This window comes from Delphinus delphis, chromosome 1 (genome assembly GCF_949987515.2).
Source record: "Delphinus delphis chromosome 1, mDelDel1.2, whole genome shotgun sequence".
Taxonomy (NCBI): domain Eukaryota; kingdom Metazoa; phylum Chordata; class Mammalia; order Artiodactyla; family Delphinidae; genus Delphinus; species Delphinus delphis.
Window position 1 is genome coordinate 17,485,189 of NC_082683.1, and position 22,871 is coordinate 17,508,059.

Sequence of the window (22,871 nt, forward strand, 5' to 3'; positions counted from 1 at the left end):
GAGCCTCAGTTTTTTCATCTGCAAAATGGGGCTGATAATAGTTCCCGTGCTTTGGGAAGATTGGGTCCTGGGCAGAGCTTGGCACATGGTAGGCACTAGATAGATGGTAGCCCCAAGAGTAGCCCACCCCCATCCCGCTCTCCCATCCATCCTGAACAGAGACTGTTGCTGGGCCTATGGGTGCCCAGTTACCTGGGCCCACCATCTGCCCTGCCAGAGCCCCAGGCCTCTCCCAGATGGGCACATGGGCCAGCAGGACAGGAGGTGCCAGAGGAGAGGGCTCTCCTCAACCACAGCCATGAACCCCCCAATCTCCCACCACCGCCCTTTCTCAGCAAGGGGCTGGGCTTTTTCTCAGTGGCGGGGAGTGAGCATTTGGCATTCTTGAGGGTGGAGCAATTGCTGGGATGCGGGAGGTGACCCTGCTGGCTTAAAACAGCACAGATTTATGGTTACGTTATAGTTCTGGAGGTCAGAAGTCTGAAATGGATTTCACTGGTTGAAATCAAGATGGTGGGGGACGAGCAGGCTGCACTCTCTCCAGAGGCTCTAGGAGAGTCTCTTTCCTTGCCTTTTCCAGCTTCTACAAGCTGCCTGCATTCCTTGGCTTGGAGCCCCTCCCTCCATCTTCATAGTGCATCACTGCCACTTCCACCCCCATCCTCACATCTCGGCTCTTACTCTGACCCTCCTGCCTCTCTTAAAAGGATCCTTGTGATTAACTGGGCCCACCTGGGTAATCCAGGATAATCTCCCCATCTCAAGATCCTTAGTTTAATCTCATTTGCAGTCCCTTTTGCTATGTAAGGTAACATTCACAGGTTCTGGAGATTAGAATGTAGACATTTTCACAGGGACCATTAGTCTGTCTACCACGGGTGGAAAAGCTGCCATCTGCCTTAGCCTCGACCAGAGGGGCCTGGCTAACGTTGATAATAATGATATCGTAACCTCCATTTATTATTTTTTTAAATTTATTTATTTATTTATTTATTTTCGGCTGTGTTGAGTCTTCGTTGTTGGGTCTTCGTTGCTGCGCACAGGCTTTCTCCAGTTGCGGCGAGCGGGGGCTACTCTTCATTGCGGTGCGCGGGCTTCTCATTGCGGTGGCTTCTCTTGTTGTGGAGCACAGGCTCTAGGCGCGCAGGCTCAGTAGTTGTGGCTCGCGGGCTCTAGAGCACAGACTCAGTAGTTGTGGCACACGAGCTTAGTTGCTCGGCGGCATGTGGGATCTTTCCAGACCAGGGCTCGAGCCCGTGTCCCGTGCCTTGGCAGGCGGATTCTTAACCACTGCGCCACCAGGGAAGTCCGTAACCTCCATTTATTACATGACTGCTTTGTGCCAGTTTGTGTAGAAATTTGAGTTATATTAACGATAGGCAATATTTTACTGAGCACTGTATTTTGCTGAGCCCATGCCCTGGACAGAGCGCTTTCTGGGCACGATCTTATTTATTGTCACGACCACCTGCAAGGCAGGTACCAATGTGATTCCCATTCCACAGCTCACGGACCTGTGAACCGTCACAGGAAAGGAAGTATCTGGCCTGAGGTCCCTGGATTAGCAAGTGGGGTTCCAATCAAGATCTAACTTCTGAACGTACACTCTGCATTCCCGGCAAACACCACAGCCTATGCTGCTTCTCTGCCATTTGGACCCAGCAACACCTGGGTTCCACCACCGGCTCCCACCACCAGGCTCCCGCTCTCCTGCCCATCTCGTCCCACCGCCCAGCGTCTGCTCCCTGCTCTGGTGGCGGGTACCAGAACTGCTTGCTCAGTGTCACCCTGGCCAGTCTGTGGTTCCCCCGGCAGGGACTGTGGCTGTAGGTGTTCTGTGAGCGAGTGTGCTGAAATCAGAGCAGAGGACATGGGCAGGGGTGTTGAAGACCGCATGTGGGAGAGCAGAGTGGGTGCGTATGCCTGAATAATCCTGCGTCTCAGTGAGAGGTGGGAGACTGGGAGCCAAACAATCTGGGCACCAGTTCTGGCCACGCCATTGAGTGGCCGATGCACAGGCTGGGCCCAGACCTTCCTTTCTGAGGCTTTTCATCTGTTGCATCCTGTCCCCCACAAGGCCTTCAGAAGGCACCGGCCCACTGAAAACCTCACATCCACGCCTGTGAGCACCATTACTCTCTGTGCATCCCCGGGGCCCTTCCCCAGTTCTATTTTTCTCCCTCTCAACGAGCTTTCAGGGGCCCTTCTCTAGATCTGTCTCACCCACACACTGCTGCCTTGCCGTGGGATCTCAGGCCAATCCCCAGGCTGACTCAGTCTTTCCATCTCTATATCTGGTGCTATCTTTGTGGCTCAGCCCTTGGTGTGATCCTTTCACAGCCTCTGCAGGACAAGGAGCCTGCCCACCCTGGGACAGCCCCTCGCAGTCCCCCATGCTGGCCTGGTCAGTTCCCTGGGGCAGGGGCAAAGGGGAGAGAGGCCCAGGAACAGGAAGCCACGTGTCCTCCATGCTCATTCAGTCCCAGGCTCAGGGAGGATTCCTTAGAAAGTCGCTGTTCTTGGCATCCTCCGTCAGGGTCTTCCCACCTCCCTGGAGAGCTCAGTTGTAACCAGAGGGAAATGGGACAGATAATTGCAACTTTAAATAAGGCCAAGTTAACGCTCCCTACCAGGCCCAGCATGGGGGACTTTCTGAGCTTTAATAGGAGGCAGCAGGAAGCCCTAGATGATGCTGAGAATCCCAGTGCTGCCACTAGCTCCCTGGTGACCCCAGGCGAGTCACTGCCCTTCTCTGAGCCTCAGTTTCCTCATCTGTGAAATGGGGACCAAATGGCATCACCCATGAAAATGAGCTAGCCCAGTGCCTGGCACATGTAGTAGTAGGTACTCAGCTAGAAGTCAGGATGCAGCTGCCCATCCCACCCCACCCCAGAGGTTTCTCTGGGAGCTGTTCTCAGTCCCACTCGCCTCTGGGTAATGAAGGGTGATAAAAAATTGTTGTACTAACCTCTCCTGGGCTAAGCTGACCGTGCCAGGCCTGTGCTAGGAGCTTTGTATCCATACCTGTGAGTAAGCCTTGCTTACTGCTCCCATTCCCCAGATGAGTTCACTGAGGCTGCAGACCTGGAGTGGGTATGGGGAGGATAGGGCCAGCGGGGAAGGGAGTGGGAGCGCCGGCCAGCATGCGGGTACAGCAGGACCACCCACCACACACCTTAACCCCATCAGAGAAGCATCCTATCCCAGCGCGGCGAGACGCTTGAGGTTCCAGATCCAATATCTTAATCAGAGCAGGAATTCCTGAGCCGGCTCCCAGCGCCAGCGTGTCTGCCGGGGCTACCCCAGGCCGCCGCCGCCGCCACCACCGGTACCATGGAATTCCTAGTGAACAGGACCCCCAGTGTGGGCCTGGAGCGCTGAGAGCTGATCAGGGCAGGGAGCTGGGCCTGACTGTGGCCAGTGGTCCTGTGGGCTCCAGCTCGCAGGTGGACCGGCTGAGTGGCCCAGCCAGCAGCTTGAGGACTGCCCCTGGGCTCAGTTCTGAGGCAGGGCCGGCCCGTTGTGTTTGTGGTCCTGGCACAGACCACCTGCTTGTCATCTGACGTGGCCTCTCCTTGCGTCTGCGGGGAGCTGTCTCCTGGACACACTGGACACCAGGGGCCACCACGTCCCACCCAGCAGCCAACAGTGCAGGACTCCTGCCCCCATCTAAACACCAGGTTAGGAAAGGGCATCAGATACACTCTGGAAAATTGTTGTCCAGAGAAGGGACATCTAACCCCGGCTGGGAAAGTGGAGGCGTGGTGTTGGTCAGGGAAGGCTTCTTGGAAGAAGAGATGCCTGATCTAAGTCTTAAGGGTAAAGAGGGCTTTTCCGGGTGAAGAAGGTGGGCAGCGGAAGAGGCTTGGGCCGGTAAAGGAGGCAAAAGGAGGTCGAGAATGTTTAAGGGACTCTTCTTTCCTGCCCTGGGCCTCGCTTCTGCTGCTCTGCCTGCCTGCCATGGCCCTGTCTTTTCAGAGAAGGTGTTCCAGGCAGGGGTATAGGCAAGAGCAAAGGCTCGACAGTGGAGACAAGAAGACATGGGCTCTGACAGTGAACAGACTGGCCCCGTGGCATGGAGGGAGTCAGAGGCCAGGGCAGCCCACAGAAGGCCTTGCAAGTCAGGCCAGTCTGGGTCGTCCCCTCAGGGCAGGTGATGGAAGAAGCTGCCCGGCCCATCAGCACCTGGTCAGCTTCCCAGGGCAGCACTGGCCTGGAGGCCTATAAAATCACAGGTGAGAAAGCAGGGCTCAGCCCTCCCAGGACTGTGGCTGACGCCCCCTGGAAGCCTTCTGTGACTCCATGGAATGATCTCTCGCACAGGCAAGAAGTCTCCTCTGCCACCCCCTGCACCCTTCCCAACACGGAAGCCCAGAAAAGCCCACTGCAGTTCATGTGACTGTCACAACCCACTTCCTGGGGCCGGCCATGCCCTCCTCCTGACACTTCTCGGGCTGCAAAGGCACCCACAGGTTGTGGTGGGAAGAGCACAGGACTGAGTGTCAGGTGGCCTTGTGCCCTGTCCACTCCTCCTCCCTGGGACAGCCTCCCGCTTCCGGAGCAGACCTTGCCTGCTCCCTGATTCCTTGCTGCCATGGAAGCCCCCACTTCCCAACCCCACCACCTGCTTCAACCCTCACTTCAACCCTCAACCCTCACCCAAAAGGCTTCTTAGGGTCATGAAAGGAGTTGGGTCACACAACCCAGAAATCAAACTCTACCTTCCTCACCAACTTGCGGGGGATCTTGGCCCACTAACTTGTCCTCACTGAGCCTCAGTTTACTGGTCTGCAAAATGGAGACTGCATGCCCCTGGAAGGGGCAGGGGAGGCTCAGATGAACTCAGATGCCCTCCTGGATGTCCCTTGCATGGCACAGTGCCTGGCGTAGAGTCGGTGCTCAATAAACAGTCTCCATGGTGATGGAGATGCTGCTGGTGGGGGTCATATTCCCTCACCTCCTGGCCAGACTCCTCCCTGCCTCTGACTCAGAGATCCCTTTCCTTAGTGTATTCTCCACCCTAAGGACCCTTCATTTCAAGTCCTGTCCCTTCTCAGGCCCTTCCACGGTCATGAACCTTCTGTGCCGTCATGTCGTGAGCCCCAGTAGTGAAAAGCTCTTGGGCCCGCCTGGCTCTTTGTCTGGCATCGCCCCTCAGGAAGTCGGGGACGGTAAGGAATGAACGGTAACTGATGAGGAAGATGTGGAGGCTGTGATCGTGAAGATGACGATGGGGAACAGGGGCACATGAGAAAACGCCCCAGCAGAGCTGTGTCTGCTTAATCACCCGAGGGGCCAGGTGCAGCCGGCAAGTGAGCCCAGGCAGAGGGAGCAGGCGACGTCTCGCTGAGCAGAGATGGCGCCCTGGGAGTTCTATCACCGTACTGACGCGGCCACCGAGGGCCACAGGGGCAGGGCTGGAGGGGGAGTATTAGCATAGGAGGGATGCAGGCGTTCTGGAAACAGCTCCTCTGAGACAGCAGCTGCTTTCAGGATGAGCGAGGGCTTTGGAGCCATCAGACGTGGGATGGAATCTTTGCTCTGCCCCTGACCAACTGTGTGACCTGGGCCAGCCCTCTGCACCTCTCTGATCCCAAGGGTGCAATTTCCTCATCTATAAAATGGATCGGTTACACCAGAGAATGCAGTGACGACTGAATCAGGCCACCTGCCTTCGATGGCTCCCTGCTGCCCTCGGGCTGGTCTTGGCCGTTCGGCCTGGCATTCGAGGCTCTTTGTGGTGTCCGTAGTTCTCTTTCTCCCAGGACTTCCTCCTCCCTCGTGCAGCTCCCTGCAGGGGCCATGCTTGTCCTCTCCTCCCAGCCTTTGCACAAGCTGTTCCTTGTGCCCAGAACACCCTTCCTCCTCTCAGTTCTCCCTTTCCCTCCTTCCAGCCTGGCTGTCTCCTGCTCAGTACCTTGGGGTTCAGGCCAGGTGTCACACACTTGAGGAGTCTCCATTGACTCCCAGGCAGGGTTAGGGTCCCTGCTCTGCTATGCAGTTACGTCTGTTTATGCTCGGGATCCCCCTTCCACACTGTGCCACAGGGGTTCACAGTTGGAGGTGAGGCTGGTTCTGGGCCCAAGTTCTCATTCATTGGGTCCTCTGTGGGGTGCGATGGGCCTCAGCCACATCCATGCCTGATATGATGGGGGAAGCCAGGTCTACAGGCCAAGGGGGGTACCCAAGTGAAGGGCGTTATCTGGAGGCAGAGGGAAACCAGATTCAGAGGCAGCAGGACAGAACCCAGGATGTCAGCCTGAGCAAGGGGCCAAATCCAGGGGTAGAATGTGGAACTTGGGAAGTCCTTGGGAATTGGGGGTGGGAACCATTAAGGATTTAGAGTTTATCCCAAAGCAGCGCATTGAGAGGTCAGTCTGTTTTTGATTTTCAATACTTAGCACAGCCCTGGCACATAGTAGGTGTTCAATAAATGCAGTCTGGATAGATGGGAGGAGATAGATAGGTGGCAGATTTTTAGACATGAGCAAGTGATGTGAATGGTCAGGTAAATGAATGGTCAGGTGGATAGATGAATGAAAAGAGAGAAAGGACGGGTGGGAGGTTGGCTCAGAGAGAAGATGGATGGATGGATGGATGGATGGATGGATAAATGAATAGATAGGCATGCAAATGGGTACATAGGTAGATGGCTGGGTGGGTAGATGGCAGGATAGTTTATGGAGGGTTATAAGGACTGCATGGTTGGAAAGATAGATAGATGAGTAGGTGTGTGGGTCAGTGGGTGAATGAATGAACAGTAAAATTACACGTGGCTAAATGCCCCACATCTTGCCCAGAAGCAGAGGTATGGTCTGGGTTCTGGGATTTGAGTTAATTGTCCTTCACTGGGAGAAACCAGTGCCAGTGAGGCAAAGAGATCTAGTCCCAGCAGGTCTTGCAGCAGCCTTCCTAATTGACTCCAACCTGAGAGTCCCCAGCTTGGACCTAGAGTGGCCTGTGTCTTATTGATTTGTAATTTATACTTCACACACATCCAAAAGGATTTGAGGTGACTTATAATATTAAACCTGCATGCAACAGGACAGTTTAAAGTGAAATGAGGGCTTCCCTGGTGGTGCAGTGGTTGAGAGTCCGCCTGCCGATGCAGGGGACACGGGTTCGTGCCCCGGTCCAGGAAGATCCCACATGCTGCGGAGCGGCTGGGCCCGTGAGCCATGGCCACTGAGCCTGCGCATCCGGAGCCTGTGCTCCGCAACGGGAGAGGCCACAGCAGTGAGAGGCCCGCGTACCGCAAAAAAAAAGAAGTGTACCTGGTTCAACTCCTGGATCTGCTGCTTACTAGCTATGTGATGTTGGGCAAGTTGCTTAACCTCTCTGAAGCTCATTTTCCCCCATCTATAGGAAGAAAAGGAGCAAGAGATGATGGAAGGAAAGGAAGTTGGTTTAATGGGGAAATGTATGCCTGATGATTGGATACTTAAGTGGGAAGCTTGGTATATGGGCAGGTAGATGAATGGGTGGTAGGTTATAGGGCGAGTGGAATGGTAGATGGATGGTGTAAGTGAGAGGGTGGATGGATGAATGGCTAGTTGGATGGATGATGGGTGGATAGGTAAATGGGGACAATAATAATTCTATCTCATAGGGTGTTACGAGCATCGAAGGAGTGACAGCACAGTCATTGGCACTAAGTGCTTTGTATTATATAATATATGGAGCCATCTTGATAACAGTAACCGTATTTCCTGGAGGAAAAATCCAGACACCCAGAGGGTGTAAGCAGAAAAGAGCATTTGATGTCTGGGTAGGCTGTGGGGGGGTCGGGGCGAGGTGGGGGGTACGTGGCTTTAACAGAGGCTGGGGGCTATCACAGTGATCCAGACTCTGCCCTGCCCATGTTGTACTCACAATCCAGTTGGGCTGATGAGTAAAAGTCTCAGGGCAGGGTGACAAGGGTGACAATGAGAGGTACACACAGGACTGTGGAAACCCCAGTGCTGGGGTCATCAGGAAGGGCTTCTAGGAGGGGGTGACATTTGAGATGGGTCTTGAAGGATGTGTATGAGTGTCCTGGGCAGGTCAGAAGGGCGAGGAATGTTGCAGGGAGAGGAGCACCTTGAGTGCTGGACTGCAGAGTGGGAGGTCTGTCCAAGGGGCAGAGGAGAGATGCAAAATATTTAGCAACCGCTCAGAAGGGGTGCCTACTGTAAACACCTGGGGTGCCTGGGCTCCTGCCTCGCTTAGCCAGCCCGAGGCGGGTCCCGGAAGTAACTGCCTACCTGAGTGTGTCTCCTCTTCTTTAAAATGGCTATGGCAAGGGGGACTTCCCTGGTGGCACAGTGGTTTGCCAATGCAGGGGACACGGGTTTGCTCCCTGGTCCGGGAAGATCCCACATGCTGCGGAGCAACTAAGCCCGTGTGCCACAACTACTGAGCCTGCGCTCTAGAGCCCGCGAGCCACAACTGCTGAGCTCACATGCCACAACTACTGAAGCCCGTGCACCTAGAGCCCGTGCTCCGCAACAAGAGAAGCCACTGCAGTGAGAAGCCCACGCACCGCAATGAAGAGTAGCCCCCACTCACTGCAACTAGAGAAAGCCCGTGTGCAGCAACGAAGACCCAACATAGTCAAAAATAAATAAAATGCATTTTTTTTAAAAAAATGGCTGTGACAGGGACTTCCCTGGTGGTCCAGTGGTTAGGACTCCATGCTTCCACTGCAGGGGGCACGGGTTCGATTCCTGGCTGGGGAACTAAGATCCCTCATGCTGCACAGTGCGGCCAAAAAAACCAAAATGGCTATGATGCATGTTCCCAACTAATCAGTCACTGTTAGGGTCTCACGAGATAAAGTCAAAAAGTGCTCAGCACAGACCTGGCACACAGTAGGTGCTCAGTAATGCCTGCTGCCATCACTATATTTTTATTACCTACTTAATAGGTGGGAAGGGTCTATGGATTTATTTAAGTAAAAGGGCCTTAAAAATTAAAAAGCATTGGGACTTCCCTGGTGGTGCAGTGGTTAAGAATCCACCTGCCAGTGCAGGGGAAATGGGCTCGAGCCCTGGTCCAGGAAGATCCCACATGCCGCGGAGCAACTAAGCCCGTGCGCCACAACTACTGAGCCTGCGCTCTAGAGCCGGCGAGCCACAACTACTGAGCCTGCGTGCCACAAATACTGAAGCCTGCGCGCCTAGAGCCTGTGCTCCACAACAAGAGAAGCCACCGCAATGAGAAACCCGCGCACCACAACGAAGACCGAACGCAGCCAAAAATGAATACAAATAAATAAATAAATTTATAAAAAAATTAAAAAGCATTGGACAAATGCTGGCTGTGAAAGGCAGCCTGGTGTATCAGGAAGACTCAAGGGCAATAGAAGTGAGTTCAATTTCTGACTCGCTGTGTGACCTTGGCCAAGTCACCTAACCTCTCAGAGCTTCATTTTCCTTCTGTATAAAATGGGACCAGTAAGAGTAACAGGCATCCCTCAGGGTTGTCGTGAGGACTGACAGCTCTTCTGTGTGCAGGGCCGTTCCCGTCCCTGCTTCCCTTCTTTCCCTTCCCCAGAAAGCCCTGGTGTTCATTTACCGCCCCCCCCTGCCCCCCAAGCAACCCCTTCCCAGACCCCCATCCATCATCCTGTCCTTTGCGGAGGTTAAGTGGGTCCCCAAGCAGCGAATCCAAACTCTCCCAAAGCCCCGGCCGCACAATGCGGCCTGCTGTTAGCGAGCACCCCGGCTGGCCCGGAGGATTGGGTTTCAGCCAGGCGGCCGGCGCTGGCGGATGCCCAGGCCAGCGGTGGGCAGGCGGGGGACAGAGTGGAGGAGCCGGCGTCGTGGGGACTCCTCCGGCCAGGCCTGAGAAAACAAGAACAGGCTCCAGGCAGGCAACCGAGGCAGAGAAGGGCCTCCGAGCGGCAGGAGGACAAGTAGGGGTATGTGCTGGGAGCGTCGTTGGGCAGAAGGATTTTACATTAGCTGGGTCCCCTTTCCGTGAGCCTGGGGGCGGAGCAGGGGGGCCGAGCCGGAAAAATACCAGGCTGCCTCTTGGCAGGTTTCACCTTATAAGACCCACAGCCTTCTCAGGGCTGCTCTGGCATCACCACCCCCTACTTGGTTGCTTTGGACCAGTGACCCCAAGACCCTCTTAGCCGCTGTTCCTCACCTGGTTTCAGAGGAGAGACCACGGGAAACCCAGTTGGGCTGATGGTTCAAATTCAGCTTTGCTGCTTTTTGGCTGTGTGTCTTTAGGCAGGTCTCTCAGCCTTTCTGAACTCAGTTTTCTCATCTGTACAATGAGGATAACAGCACAAGCCTTGCAGGGTGTGCAGAGTGCTCAAGACCTGGCACTGAGGGCATGGTACACAAACGCTCTGATTTTTTCCTCTCCCATTTGCGAGGCATCATAACCTGGTAGTTTCTGGGCTCAGACCGAACAGGTCCCATCCTGCCCTGCCCCTTACTGGCTGTGTGGCCTTGGGGGAGTCCTTGATCTCTCCAAGCCTTGGTTTCTCCATTACTTGCTCTGGGAGGTCAATGAGACAGGGTCAGTGAAGCCCACTGTCTTCCTGTGTGAGTGTTAGTGATTTTCACTGTTGCCTTTGTATGGCCCAGCCTTTGCATTTTATAAAGACCTTTGCACCCAGTTCCTCCTTGGATCCTCTGAGCAACTCTGTGAGGTACACAGAGTGAGGATGTTGTGATCCCCATTTGATAGATGAAGAGACTGAGGCTCGGAAAGGTGAAGTGACTTCGCCAAATTACCTAGCTTATCAATGGCCTTGAACTTTATCTGCTGATTCCTGACTGTGGCCTCCTCTCAGAATTCTAATGTGGGCTGTGGAAAGAAGGCTCCAACTCCCAGCCGCTGATAGCCCAGGTCTGGCCTCCAGGCTGTGGCTAGCATCTCACCAGGCTGTGGTGGGGTAGACGGGCTTGTGTTTGAATCCCCTCAGCCTCATTGGCCCCACCAGGGAGCAGCCAGAGCTGCTGGGAAGGGTTCAGAGCAGCATCTGAGGCTTGGGTCATGTGCCAGGCTGAAGGGCTGCCTGGGCTGTGGGCTGCTGGCCAGTCTGGGACAAAGACCCCAGGGAATAGCTACGAGGTGTCTGTCCATCTTCAGGATCGACCATGTTCTCAGGACAGACCATGTCACTACTCTCCTCAGGGACCCTCTATAGCTCCCCATTGCCCCATTTTGGATCTTTGGGACAAGATTCAAACTCCTTAGCTCCACATTTGAAGCCCTACAGGTCTGGCCCCATTCCAAGCTACCAGATCCATCCACGAAGCATTTTGCTCCCATCCCATGGGACAGACACCCCAGCATGATGCAGTGGTTAAGAATACGGGCTTTGGTGCAAGGCAGACGCAGCTCCGCCACTGCCCGGCCATGAAAACCTTGAACAATCTCTCCTAACTTTAGTTTTCCCATCTGTAAAGGGACATTCAATAAAGTACCTACTTTATCAATAGTTACGATGCCATGAGATAATGAATGGCAAACCCTTAGCCCAGAGCCCTGCATTGAGACCCCGTCCTCAGGTTTTACTGTTGCCCAAACTGCCCCTCAAGTTTCATACCTCCGTGCCTTTGATTGTGTCACGCCCTTTACATGGCACGCCCTTCCCCTCTTCTCCCAGCTCAAATGCCACCTCCTTTGAGATGCCTTCGCTGATTCCCTGGTCAAAGCTAATCCTTTCTTCCCTTGGGTCTCCTGGCTCGCGGCCCGGACCAGCTGTTTCACTCTGCCTCTCCCTGTAGAAAGTTAACGCGTCAGGCACTAGTCTGGAAGCTCCTTGAGGGAAGGACCTGCTCACCTGTTTCTGCGTCCCCAGTGCTCAGCACAGGGCCTGGCTCACAGGAGGTGGAGTAGATGTGTGTTGAATGACCATGGTCTTGTTACTTAACCCAGGAGAACTCAGGGACAGCTGCCAGGAAGAAAGAGCCTTTGAGTTAAGTTTTGGAAGAGAAGTTAGCCAGGCTGTAAAGCTGGAAGGGCCAGACATTCCAAGCAGGAAAATTGGGAACAGTCAAGTCACCAAGGCCCAAGGAAACATAGTAGCTTCTGCAAGCAGAAGGAAATTCAGGATGGCTGGACGCTGCTGGAAGTTACTTAGCTGGCCCAGCCAGCAGGGGCCTTGAATGCATTGTTGAGGAGCTATAGCACTTTATCTCGCTGACAGTGGGAGCTCTGAAGGGCATTAAGCTCAGTTAAGACATGATCAGACATGGGCTTGAGAAACCTCACCCATCTTCCATGTGCAGATCGAATATATCTACTGTGTGTCAGAACCAGTTCTCAGTGCTAAGGTTACAGTGGTGAGGGAAACAGACACAGCGCTCCCCCAGAATGAGGGCCCTGGGAGGCTGGAGATCAACAGGACTCACCTACATGATGTCACTTAATTCTCACGTGACCCATTTTACAGATGGGGGAAACTGAGGCCCAGAGAGGAGGACGATCTTGCCAGCAGTCACACACTAGAACTTGCCAGAACCAAGGTTCTAGCATAGACAGTCTGCCCCTCTCCCCTGCTGCCCTCCCGCCTCTTCCCCCTCCTGTCCTTACACAGGGCCATAAACAGAGAGAGCATACAAAAAGTCCTGGTGCGTGTGTGTGTGTGTGTGTGTGTGTGTGTGTGTGTGTGTGTTTTAAGGCTGTAGCTGCAGCCTCCTAAAAATAACACAGAGGAAGAATGAGACACATGTGGGTTCAAATCCTAGCCCTGCCTGTGAGCCTTCGTGTAGGCCGCTTCACTTCTCTGATGTCAGTTTCCGCATCTGAAAAATGGGGCTAATAGTGTGTACCCCTCTGGTTGCCATGAGCCTGAGTGCCCAGCTCATTGCCTAGCACATGGTAGGCGTTTAATGAATGTTCCTCCTCCTGTCTTTGGAACTCTCACCTACTGTCATTAGTGCAGATGAACAGTATCTGTGCCCCTAGAGAAGTATGACCCAAGAGGGAGGTCAGACAGAGCTGACCAGGGGTGGGTCGGGGAGCAGAGGACGACCACCTACCCCAGCCTGAAAACAGAGCCCCGCGAAGCCACCCTCCTGTTGGCCCAACGCTAACGACTTCATTGTGTCTCCCCTTTTAGCTCAAATATTTCTGCAATGTGCACTGCTCATTCACACATAGCCAGAGGGGTCTTCGGGCCTCCCCGGCCTGTGCAATTGGGACCTCCTGATTGCTTCCTTCTGTGCAGTCTCCAGGAAGCAGAGGGGGTGCGGGAGCAGTGGGGCAAGGGCCAAAGCCGCTCCCAGGGCCCAGACCCTGTTTTCCCACCCTGTTTTCCCACTCTGGGCCGGTGGCTGGAGGCCCTGGTTCCAGCTTTCAGCTGGATGCTAAGCATCTTGTCCACAGAGCCTCAGTTTCCTCATCTTCCTACTGGGATTTTTTTAATGTTCACTTAGAGCATCCAGGGCTTGGGAACTGGACATTTGCAGGGCTAGCTGGGGTGGGGGTGCCCAGAGGTGAGTGGAAGGGCAGTGTCAGGCAGGATGGGGGGTGTGGACGGCACCAGGGGGGCTGGGAAAGATGTGGGCAGGTGGATGTGGTCCAGCAAGGGGGCCTCCGAGAGCCGCTGACCTTTACTGGGCAGTTTCTGCTCCAACTCTGCAGCTCAGTCCTCAGCTCCCACCACTCCCTGCCCCCCCACACATCTATCCCCACAGACCATGCTGTTGTCTCCTCCGTGCCTTTGCCTCTGTTGTCCCTTCTGCCTTGCATAACCTTCCCACTCAGCCTCTCCTAACTCCCTTCTAATTCATTCTTCGAGCCTTTATCCATGTCACTTCCTCCAAGAAGCTGTCCTTGCATTGTTTGTTTTCTTCGCCTTCTGTACCCGATTCCCATCACACACAGTACCCCATATGCATTCCCGTTGCGGTCTTTGTCACATCATGTGGTGATTAATCAATCATCTGTGTACAACAAAAGTGGCTTCCCCTGCACACAGGATTGTCTTTGTCACCGTGGGGATGGGGACGGGGACATTTCCAGCAGTTCACAGGCAGCTTGGTGGAGCCTAGTGGTCCCCAAACTGTAGGAAGTGAGATGATGTTAGCTAGTTTGCAGACGAGCATTTTTAATTGTAATGGTCTTATGTTTATTTTCCTTCCTTTTATGGCAAGTGATATTGGTTTACCATTTGTAATAATGATAACCTTTTTCCTCTTTAAAATGCACTTAAGAGAAAAAAAAGAGTCAGAAGAAATTTTGTAATTAAATAACAGTGCAGGCTGTAGGTGGAAACAGCTGAAGTCATGGATGGTGTCCTGATGGAGCATGTGTTCAAGCCGTACAGTTTTAGGGGAGGGAAGGGGATTTCAGCCTTCAACTGAAGACCTACTAAGTGTGAAGCCCTGTGCTGGGTCTTGGGGCAGGTAAAGAAGGTGTAGAAGGGGAGAAGATCAGAAGGAACAGTGTGTGTGAGAGAGTACCAGACAATCTGCAGCTGGAGCACCGCGTGTGAATGGAATAGTTGTGTGACCTTGGGCAAGTTCCTAAGCCTTTTTAAGCCTCAGTTTTCCCATCTGTGAAATGGGACAGTATCAACTATCCCTTGGCATCATTGTGAGAATGTGGGTAAGGGTTTCTGGCTCCTAATGGACAGGGTCTCTGTCTCAGTGAACATGAGTTCTCTCCCTCTGTAGGTTTTTGAGATCAGAGGAGCAAAGTCTGGGGTGTTACAGGGAGGAGGGAAGTGCTGGTGATGGAAACAGGGCTTGGCTTTTTGAACCCACCCAGGTTCCTGAGGCAAGAACTACTGACCGCAGATTCCCCGGGAAACTGAGTTTGACTTTGGGGCTTGGTTTGAGAGAAACGAAGAGGAAACCAGGGCATCCCAGGAAAGCAGCACCAGACGGGCCAGGAGGGGCTCCCCAGGGGCCACGGCCCTTGAGCGAGAGGCTGATGTTTGTCAGATGTTGGCAAGCGTGGTCTGGGGTGTGGCGGGAGCTGCTTGGACTCGCCTTCACTTGCGGGGCCACCTAACGAGCCCAGAGGAAACGCTGGGTGTGTGCAGGCGCTGGGTCGGCCAAAAAGCACCACACTCGGTCTAAGAAAGAATAGCTGCCGCTTATTGACGATCTGCTTTGCGCTGGGCTGCAAGCTAACAGACCTTCCGTCTCCTTGCGTCCTCCTGTCCACCCTCGGAGGGTATTATGGCCATTCTCCAGGTGAGGAAACTGAGGCTTACAAAGGTTGCCTGTCCAGGGTTACAAGGCAAGTGGGTGGCAGAGCGGGTATTGGAATTGAAGTCTGACCTCCCGACCCCAGTTGATCTGCTCTGCTTAGCTGCCTCTTTTGCAGAGGGTGGAGGGAGGTGTCGACATGGAAAGGCAGAAGGCCAAGGGGAAGTTGTAGGGAGAACACCCCGGGGTTCCCTCCTGCCACGGCCCCAGGGGTAACAGCTTTCCCAGAGGCAGCCTTCAAGGCAGAGCCCAGGATGAGCTTGGTGAGAAGGGAGCCCAGGAGGTGCCGGCCTTCTGTGTCCTTCCCAGGGGACATGCAAGCTGGACCCTCCTTTTCGCCCCTTCTTGCTGTGAACCAGCCTGCCCATGGACTTCCTGTCCTTCTGAGATCCTCCCCTTGCTGGTTCCAGATGTGGTGGGAGGCTGAGGCGGGGAGGGCAGTGGAACCCCCAAGCCTGAGCTCCCCGGGAGCCCAGAGTTTGAGGACCAGCCTTTAGTGCGTGACTTTCGGCAAGTCATTTGCCCACCCTGGGCCTGAGTTTCCACCCAGGCGATGGGGATGTCAGTTCACAGGCCCTTCTCTGGGCTGTGGAATCCTCTAGTGCTTGGCCTCTGGGTCAGCCCAAGAATCCAGCCAAGGGGTGGGGCCACCTGCTTGGCGGCTTGCCTCCCCCTCCCGACCCCTTTCTGGTCCCAAGCAGAGTCTCCTCTCTCCCTTGTTCCACACGGCTCCCAGCAGCTGTTCCTCGGGCCCAGGCAGAGAGCCCGGCTTGGCGCGTCTCTGGCTGAGGCCGATGAGAGAAAACAGGTTAAAAGTTCAGCCCTTGTTCTCTCCAGGAGGAAAAATCCGTAGCATTCGGAGTGTGAAAAGGAACCTTTTTTTCAGCTCCAAAGCAGCACAATACAACTTCCCTCCAATTTGCCATCAGAAAGATGCCCTTGGCACTGGACTCCACCGTCCCTGGCACCCTCCTCCCCCCTCGCCAGCCGCCAGTGCAAAGGGACACAGTGACCGCAGACACAAGCCACAGGCGGTCATGAGGACACTGCCACATCCTCCCTTGTCAGCTCACAGGTCCGACTGGGGTCACCTCTGGCTGAATGCTTCCTTCTCTCCCACCCTCCCATCCATACCTCCCCTGCCCTAGTTCGAGACCTTGTTACTCCCATTTTGACCTTCACAGAGGCCTGGACACTGTGTTACCCTGCCCCCACTCTCTCTGCCCTAGTTCATCCAGCCCAGGCCATCAAACTAAGTGTCTAGAAGTTTATAGGGTAGGAAGCAGGAGACCCTCACCTCCCACTCTGCCACCAGCTCCTGTGTGATCTTTAGGAAGTCTCTTCCCTTCTCTGTGCCTCAGTTGCCCTATTTCTAAAATGAGGCAGTTAGGCTAGACCAGGGATAGCATCTCAAATGGTGGGTGTTCGTCTCCTGGAGCACTGTGGTGAGAAGCATTGTGTAGCCGCAGAGTGTGGGGATTGATTAGTGATGTGTCCTGGGCACAGAATTGGAGCATAGCTGCAAGCACGCCTCTCGCTCACTCTCGCTGATCTAGGTGGTGTGGAAGGTCCAGCTGTGATGCTCTGGGTCTCTCCGCCTACCCTCTCACAACTATTTGTATTCCTACCCCATCTCCACTAGCAGACTGTGAACTGCTCCATGGTAGGGCTTTGCTAGTCACCGTTCTTTCCCTCAGGGTATCCAGTACAGTGCTTGGTACCTAATGGGCATCAGGATATATCTGGTGATTGAATACTCGAGCAATTTAAATCTTCTCAGTGCATTGTAGTTCAGTTCAAAAAGTATTTGGAATCCCCTGTGGCAGGAAAGGGGTAGAGGGAGGGGTGCTGAGCCTGATCTGGGCGTGATTGGGGATCTCTCTGGCCCTGTGGGTCTCCTTTATCATTGGCCGTATGGTTCTTTTCCTCCAGCTGCTGGAATAAGGGGAGGCAAGTGGGGCCTGGCTGGTTCAGAAGCTGATCTGAGTTTCCTGAACCCCCAGAGGGCAGGTGATGGTCTGGCCCCACTGAACACAGTGCTCACCCCTTAACACCCCTCCATCCCCAGGGCCCTATCCTAGGGGCAGAGTTGGCTGAACCCTAGGGGAGGGGGCCCAGGGTTGAGGACACAGTGGAGAACCCCAAGTTCCTGGAGAAGGGGGGAAAGGTATCCCTCACAGGAGGTGTGTGCCAGAGGGCCAATGTGGGATAACTGATGCGGCTTGGCTGGGACCCAAGGGAGGCCCCTGTAAGGCCAACATTCCAGTTCTGAGAATTTGATGCAAGTGGAAAAGCTAACAGAACCCTAAGTCTGAAGTTAAAATTTGAGATTTCCTGAGGACTCTCTGAAACCCATCCAGGAGACCCCAGATTAAGACCCTTCCCTACCAGTAAAGGAGCAGAGGGGCAATACCTAGGTTGGAGGGATGTGATTAGCTAAGAGGGTGGGGCATAATCCTGTGTGAAAGGGCTGGAGTTGGACCTTAAGGGGTGGAGTCTAGAGGAATAGAATCAGATGATTGGCTGGAGTGTGTGAGTGGGCGGGATTATGGAGTGAGAGGCAGGACCTAAAGGGAGGGTAGTCTATAGGGTTAGATCCAGATGATTGTTCGGAGCAATGGAAGTAGCGCTCTGTAGAGCAGGCCCTCAGGAGGTAGGTTCTTGGTGATTGACGGTGCTTCATAGGCAGCTCAGTGATGACTCTTTGCTGTCTCCACAGAAACGCTGATGGACTCAACCACAGCGACGGCGGAGCTGGGCTGGATTGTGCATCCTCCATCAGGGGTGAGTCAGTGGTCCTCAAACCCTGCCTGGTCTCCCAGGATACCTCGGGTTCTGCTGCAGGGCCCAGATGCCCCGCCTCCCCCACCCCGCCAAATTCCAACCCCTTCTCCTCCTTCAGGTCCCAGGACCTGGCCTCTCATTGCCCCACCCTGCTGGTCCCCTACCATTGATGGAGTGCTAGTTACCATGACAACATGCTGGATGCTTTCAGACTTTATCCCATAGACTTCTAAACGGGAGGCTGAGGGAATTCCCTGGCGGTCCAGTGGTTAGGACTCTGCGCTTCCACTGCCGAGGGCCTGGGTTTGATCCCTGGTTGGGAAACGAAGATCCCACAAGCCACACAGTGTGGCCAAAAAATAACAAATAAATAAAAGCGAGGCTGAGAAGTGGTACACGCACTACCCCCATTTTATAGATGAGGAAGGTGAATTGTCATTTCCTGAGCACCTACTGTGTGTCGTACTATATCAAAGCACCTTTACGTCATCTCCAGTCCTATGAGGAGGAATCCCCTCCATTTTACAGGTGCAGAAACTGAGGCTCGGAGAGCTATAGCCACCTGCCAGGGACCCTATGGCTAGTAAGTGATGAGGGCTCAGGTTTGCATCCAGGGCTGTGACCGAGTCTTCTGGGTCCCTTTTCTGGGTCCCCGTAACACTAGGCTCCCCCTTCCTGAGCTCTTATCATCCCACTGCCTTGGGTCCAGTGGTCTGAGCCCATGGAGGCTGCGAGCTTCCCGAGAGCAAGACCAGGCACAATTTGAGATTCCTCTTTCTTCCCATAACAACCAGCCCAGCAGTTACATAGAGACTGTGGGGTCAGACACTCCTGAAATTCTGTCCCAATTCTGCCACTCACCAGCTGTGTAATTTTGGGCCAGTTCCTTAACCTGTCTGAGCTTTAGTTTCCTCATCTATAAAATGGTGATAATCATGTCTTCCTCACAGGACTGTTGTGAGGTTCTCCTGCAACGTGTCTAGCACGGTGCCTGATGTAGAGTGGGCTCCTAGTGACAGGTAGCTATAGTAACTGTCACCGTCATCATTGTCAGTCCTAGTATCATTCCCTCCTCATCCCCCTGGTCTCTGGGGAGGGCTCTGGGCTCCCACAGCCCATCCCTTCCCTTCCCCCCATCCCAGCTCCTCCGCTGGGACTCAGCTGCTACCCCAAGGAGCTGCGTCCCCCCACCCCCCTCAGGTCTGTGCTCTCAATAGGCAGGGCCCCAGGGTCAGGCCTCTTTCTGTGGCTCTTTCTTGTCACCAATTTTCCATCTGTGAAGGCGGCTGGGCGCACATCCCCACCCTGCCAGTAATGAGGCCAGGCTGGGCTGCAGGGCCCCCGGACGCAATTATTTGGGGTGTTTAGGCTGCAGGGCCTCTGCATGTTAATTAGAGAGAGGGGAGAAAGGCAGACTGCTCTAATTAAGTGCTCTAATTAAGTTCCGAAGAAGAGCAGTGATTGAAACAAGGGGCTGACTTTGTCACATGGTGCCACAAAAAAAAAAAAATTAAATGCAACGTAGGGAGCTTCAGAGCCACCACTGAAGGAGCGGCTGGGCCAGCTCAGCCTTCCCCACGCACGCTTGCCCTTCACAGCATCAGCCCTCCCTGGGCTGGCAAACACCACCCCGCCCTGTGCAGACTTGGCCTGGAGAATCTGAGGGAGGCAAAAGGACAAAGAGGGTGACACCTCTCCCACCACTTGCCCCCGTCCCCCCCCAAAGTCACATTTGGCAGTTGGGGAAATAGAGCCCCAGAGAGGGGCAGTGACTTGCCTAAGGCCACACATCAAGTTAGCAGAGCTGGGACAAAACCCAGGACTCCTGGGCCACTGTTGGGTCCTCATGTTTCAAGACAGTGCGCACAAGCATGGGTCTGGGTCTGGGTCTGGGTCTGTGTGACCTGGGTCAGGTGACCTCGCTTCTCTGGTCTCTACTCCCTCATCTAAAATAGAAATAATCCTACTTACCACATGTGATAATCATGACAAAGAAATGAGATCCTGTTACAGCACCCACCCTTGGCCCAGCATAGGTGAGTGGGGTTCACTCTGCTGTTGGGTCTACCCCAGACGCAGCCAGCCCAACACCAAGGGGGGCACAGGAGAAGGAGGGGATGGGTGGCTGAGCCCAACGAGCTCTCAGTCCCGCTGTGGAGACCAGACCAAGAGGGCCGGGGGTGCCGGGGGTGCCCGGCACTTGTCCAGGCAGGTTGTCCCCGAGGGCCCAAGGGAGAGTCGGTGAATGCGAACACTGCAGTGGAGGGAGAGCCCGTGGCAAGAGGTTCCAGAGGATGGACAGAGAGACGAAAGGTGCTCGAGGGGTCACAAAAGTGTGAACAAAGGCGCAGCCTACGAGTGAGCTTGGCCTGTGAGCGTCTGTGGAGGGAACACGGCCTGTGCCCTTCCATTTCCAACTTTCCATGGCCCTGCCCAGCCCCTTCCAGCCGGGGGGCTTGGGAACTCGCAGCTGGGGGAGATCCCAGGCCGGGGCCCAGTGAAGCGCCGAAGTGCGGACCCCAGGCGGGAAGGCGGGAAGGTGTCCCTCCAGGCACCGTCTTAGCCACTTAAGGCCCCAGAGCAGAGCTGCTCTCATGGGGGAAGGCCTTGTCTTCCTGTTATGGGGGTGAGGGCTCTTCTTCCATTGGACTGGGAATCCCCAAGGGCAAGGACTGTGTCTCCCTGATCAGACAGGGAGCTCCCGGCCGGCAGAATTCCTGTGTCCCCCATCAGACTGGTAGCTCCCCAAGCGCAAGCTCTGTCTGCTTTCAGACAGGGTGGGCCTCTCCCTGGTTTCCCTTCCAGGTGGGAGCTTCCCAGGAACAGGGGCCACGTCTTCTTTATCAGATTAGTTACCCCTGGGGGTAAGGGTCACATCTCCCACGTTGACTAGGGCAATACCAAGAGCAGGGTGTGTGCCCTTCCCATCAGATTGGCATGTCTCCCTCATAGACTGGGGGATTCCTCAGAGCCAAGGCTATGTCTCCCGCTCAGCTTAGAGTTCTCTGATGGTAAGCATCATGTCTCCATCATCAGACTGGAAGCTCCCTTAGCTAGGGTCTGTGCCTCCCCCATTAGACCAGGAGGCCCCTGATGGTAGGTGTCCTGTCTACCCCCATCAGACTGGAGGATTCCCTAGGGAAGAGTCTGTGCCTCCCCTCTTAGACAGGGTGTTCCCTGGGGCTAAGCCCCTACCTCCCCCACCTGACTAGCATTTCACCCGCAGTGGGAAGAGGTGAGTGGCTACGATGAGAACATGAACACGATCCGCACGTACCAGGTGTGCAATGTGTTTGAATCGAGCCAGAACAACTGGCTACGGACCAAGTTCATCCGGCGCCGCGGCGCCCACCGCATCCACGTAGAGATGAAGTTCTCAGTGCGTGACTGCAGCAGCATCCCCAGCGTGCCTGGCTCCTGCAAAGAGACCTTCAATCTCTATTACTATGAGGCCGATTTCGACTCGGCCACCAAGACCTTCCCCAACTGGATGGAGAACCCGTGGGTGAAGGTGGACACCATTGCCGCCGACGAGAGCTTCTCCCAGGTGGACCTTGGTGGCCGGGTCATGAAGATCAACACCGAGGTGCGGAGCTTCGGGCCCGTGTCCCGCAGCGGCTTCTACCTGGCCTTCCAGGACTATGGCGGCTGCATGTCTCTCATCGCCGTGCGCGTCTTCTACCGCAAGTGCCCCCGCATTATCCAGAACGGCGCCATCTTCCAGGAGACTCTGTCCGGTGCTGAGAGCACATCGCTGGTGGCTGCCCGGGGTAGCTGCATCGCCAACGCGGAGGAGGTGGACGTGCCCATCAAGCTCTACTGTAACGGGGACGGCGAGTGGCTGGTGCCCATCGGGCGCTGCATGTGCAAAGCGGGCTTCGAGGCCGTGGAGAATGGCACTGTTTGCCGAGGTAAGGGCCACGGTGGGGCAGGTGCCCCTGCAAGCGTGTGGAGTTGGTGTTGGCTGCAGACTTGAACCTGGCAGCTGGGAGGGGAGGCTGGTGAGCACAGAGGCCTGGAGCTGGCCATGAGGCCCTCTGTGGCCAGGGTTTCCAAATCTACAGCCGTCGCTCAGCTTCTTAGAGGGAGGCGTTAAACAGCACTTCTTGAACGGTGGTGTGTGTACGTACTACAGGGGGTATGCAGGCTGATGTTAGCTGAGGATAAATGGTTCTCCTTTTAATTATTACGTAATGATGCCAGGTGACACTTCATTTCTTCATTTACAAAAGTGATGTGGTTTCCTTTTTAAGAAAATGTATAAGTCATAGTAAATAACACTTATAAGAGAACCTTCATTGAGCTTTTGCTGTATCAGTCAGTATAGGCCAGGCCACGCCGAAGTGACAAAACAGTAAAAGTTTATTTCTCACTTAATGCTACCTGTACATTGTGAGTCAGCTTGGGATTCCTCCCTCTGGGAGCCAAGCAGATGGAGACGCCCCCATTTGGAATGTTGTGATCACCAGGGCAGAAGGAAGGAGCAAGTGTGACAGATTGTATATGGGATCTAAATCTTCCCCCCCGGAATGGCTCAGACGTCACTCCTGTGCACGTTTCAATGGCCAAGGCAAGTGATGTGGTTACTTCCAATTCAAAGAGATGGGGAAGTGCAGCTCCGCTGTGAGCCAGCCCTCCTGATTACCATTCTTACTGTGTGCTGAGCACTTTACATGTCTAACTCATTTAATCCTCACGAGAACCCTATGAAGGAAAGTGCAATTTTATAGGAAGAAATCACAGCTCATGCACAGTTCATACAGTGAATAAGTGGAGGTAGCACAGAATCTTACCCAGGCAATGTAATTCCAAACTACCCTCTTAACCACTGTGCCCCTTAAGTTAATTTAAAGAAAAATATTAAGTAAACAATAGTACAGGTAGTATTTGATTATGGCCAAGAGTCACCAAAGTGGTGTGTAA

General features: G+C 54.4%; 1 protein-coding gene across 1 annotated transcript in view; it reads left to right on the plus strand.

Moving 5' to 3' along the window:
- The window catches only part of EPHB2 (EPH receptor B2), a 185,917-nt gene that overhangs the window by 46,956 nt on the left and 116,090 nt on the right, over positions 1–22,871 (plus strand). The window contains exons 2-3 of the mRNA XM_060015781.2: positions 17,884–17,948; positions 21,175–21,859. Of these exons, the coding sequence (XP_059871764.1) occupies positions 17,884–17,948; positions 21,175–21,859 (750 nt within the window). The remainder of the gene's footprint in view (positions 1–17,883; positions 17,949–21,174; positions 21,860–22,871) is intronic.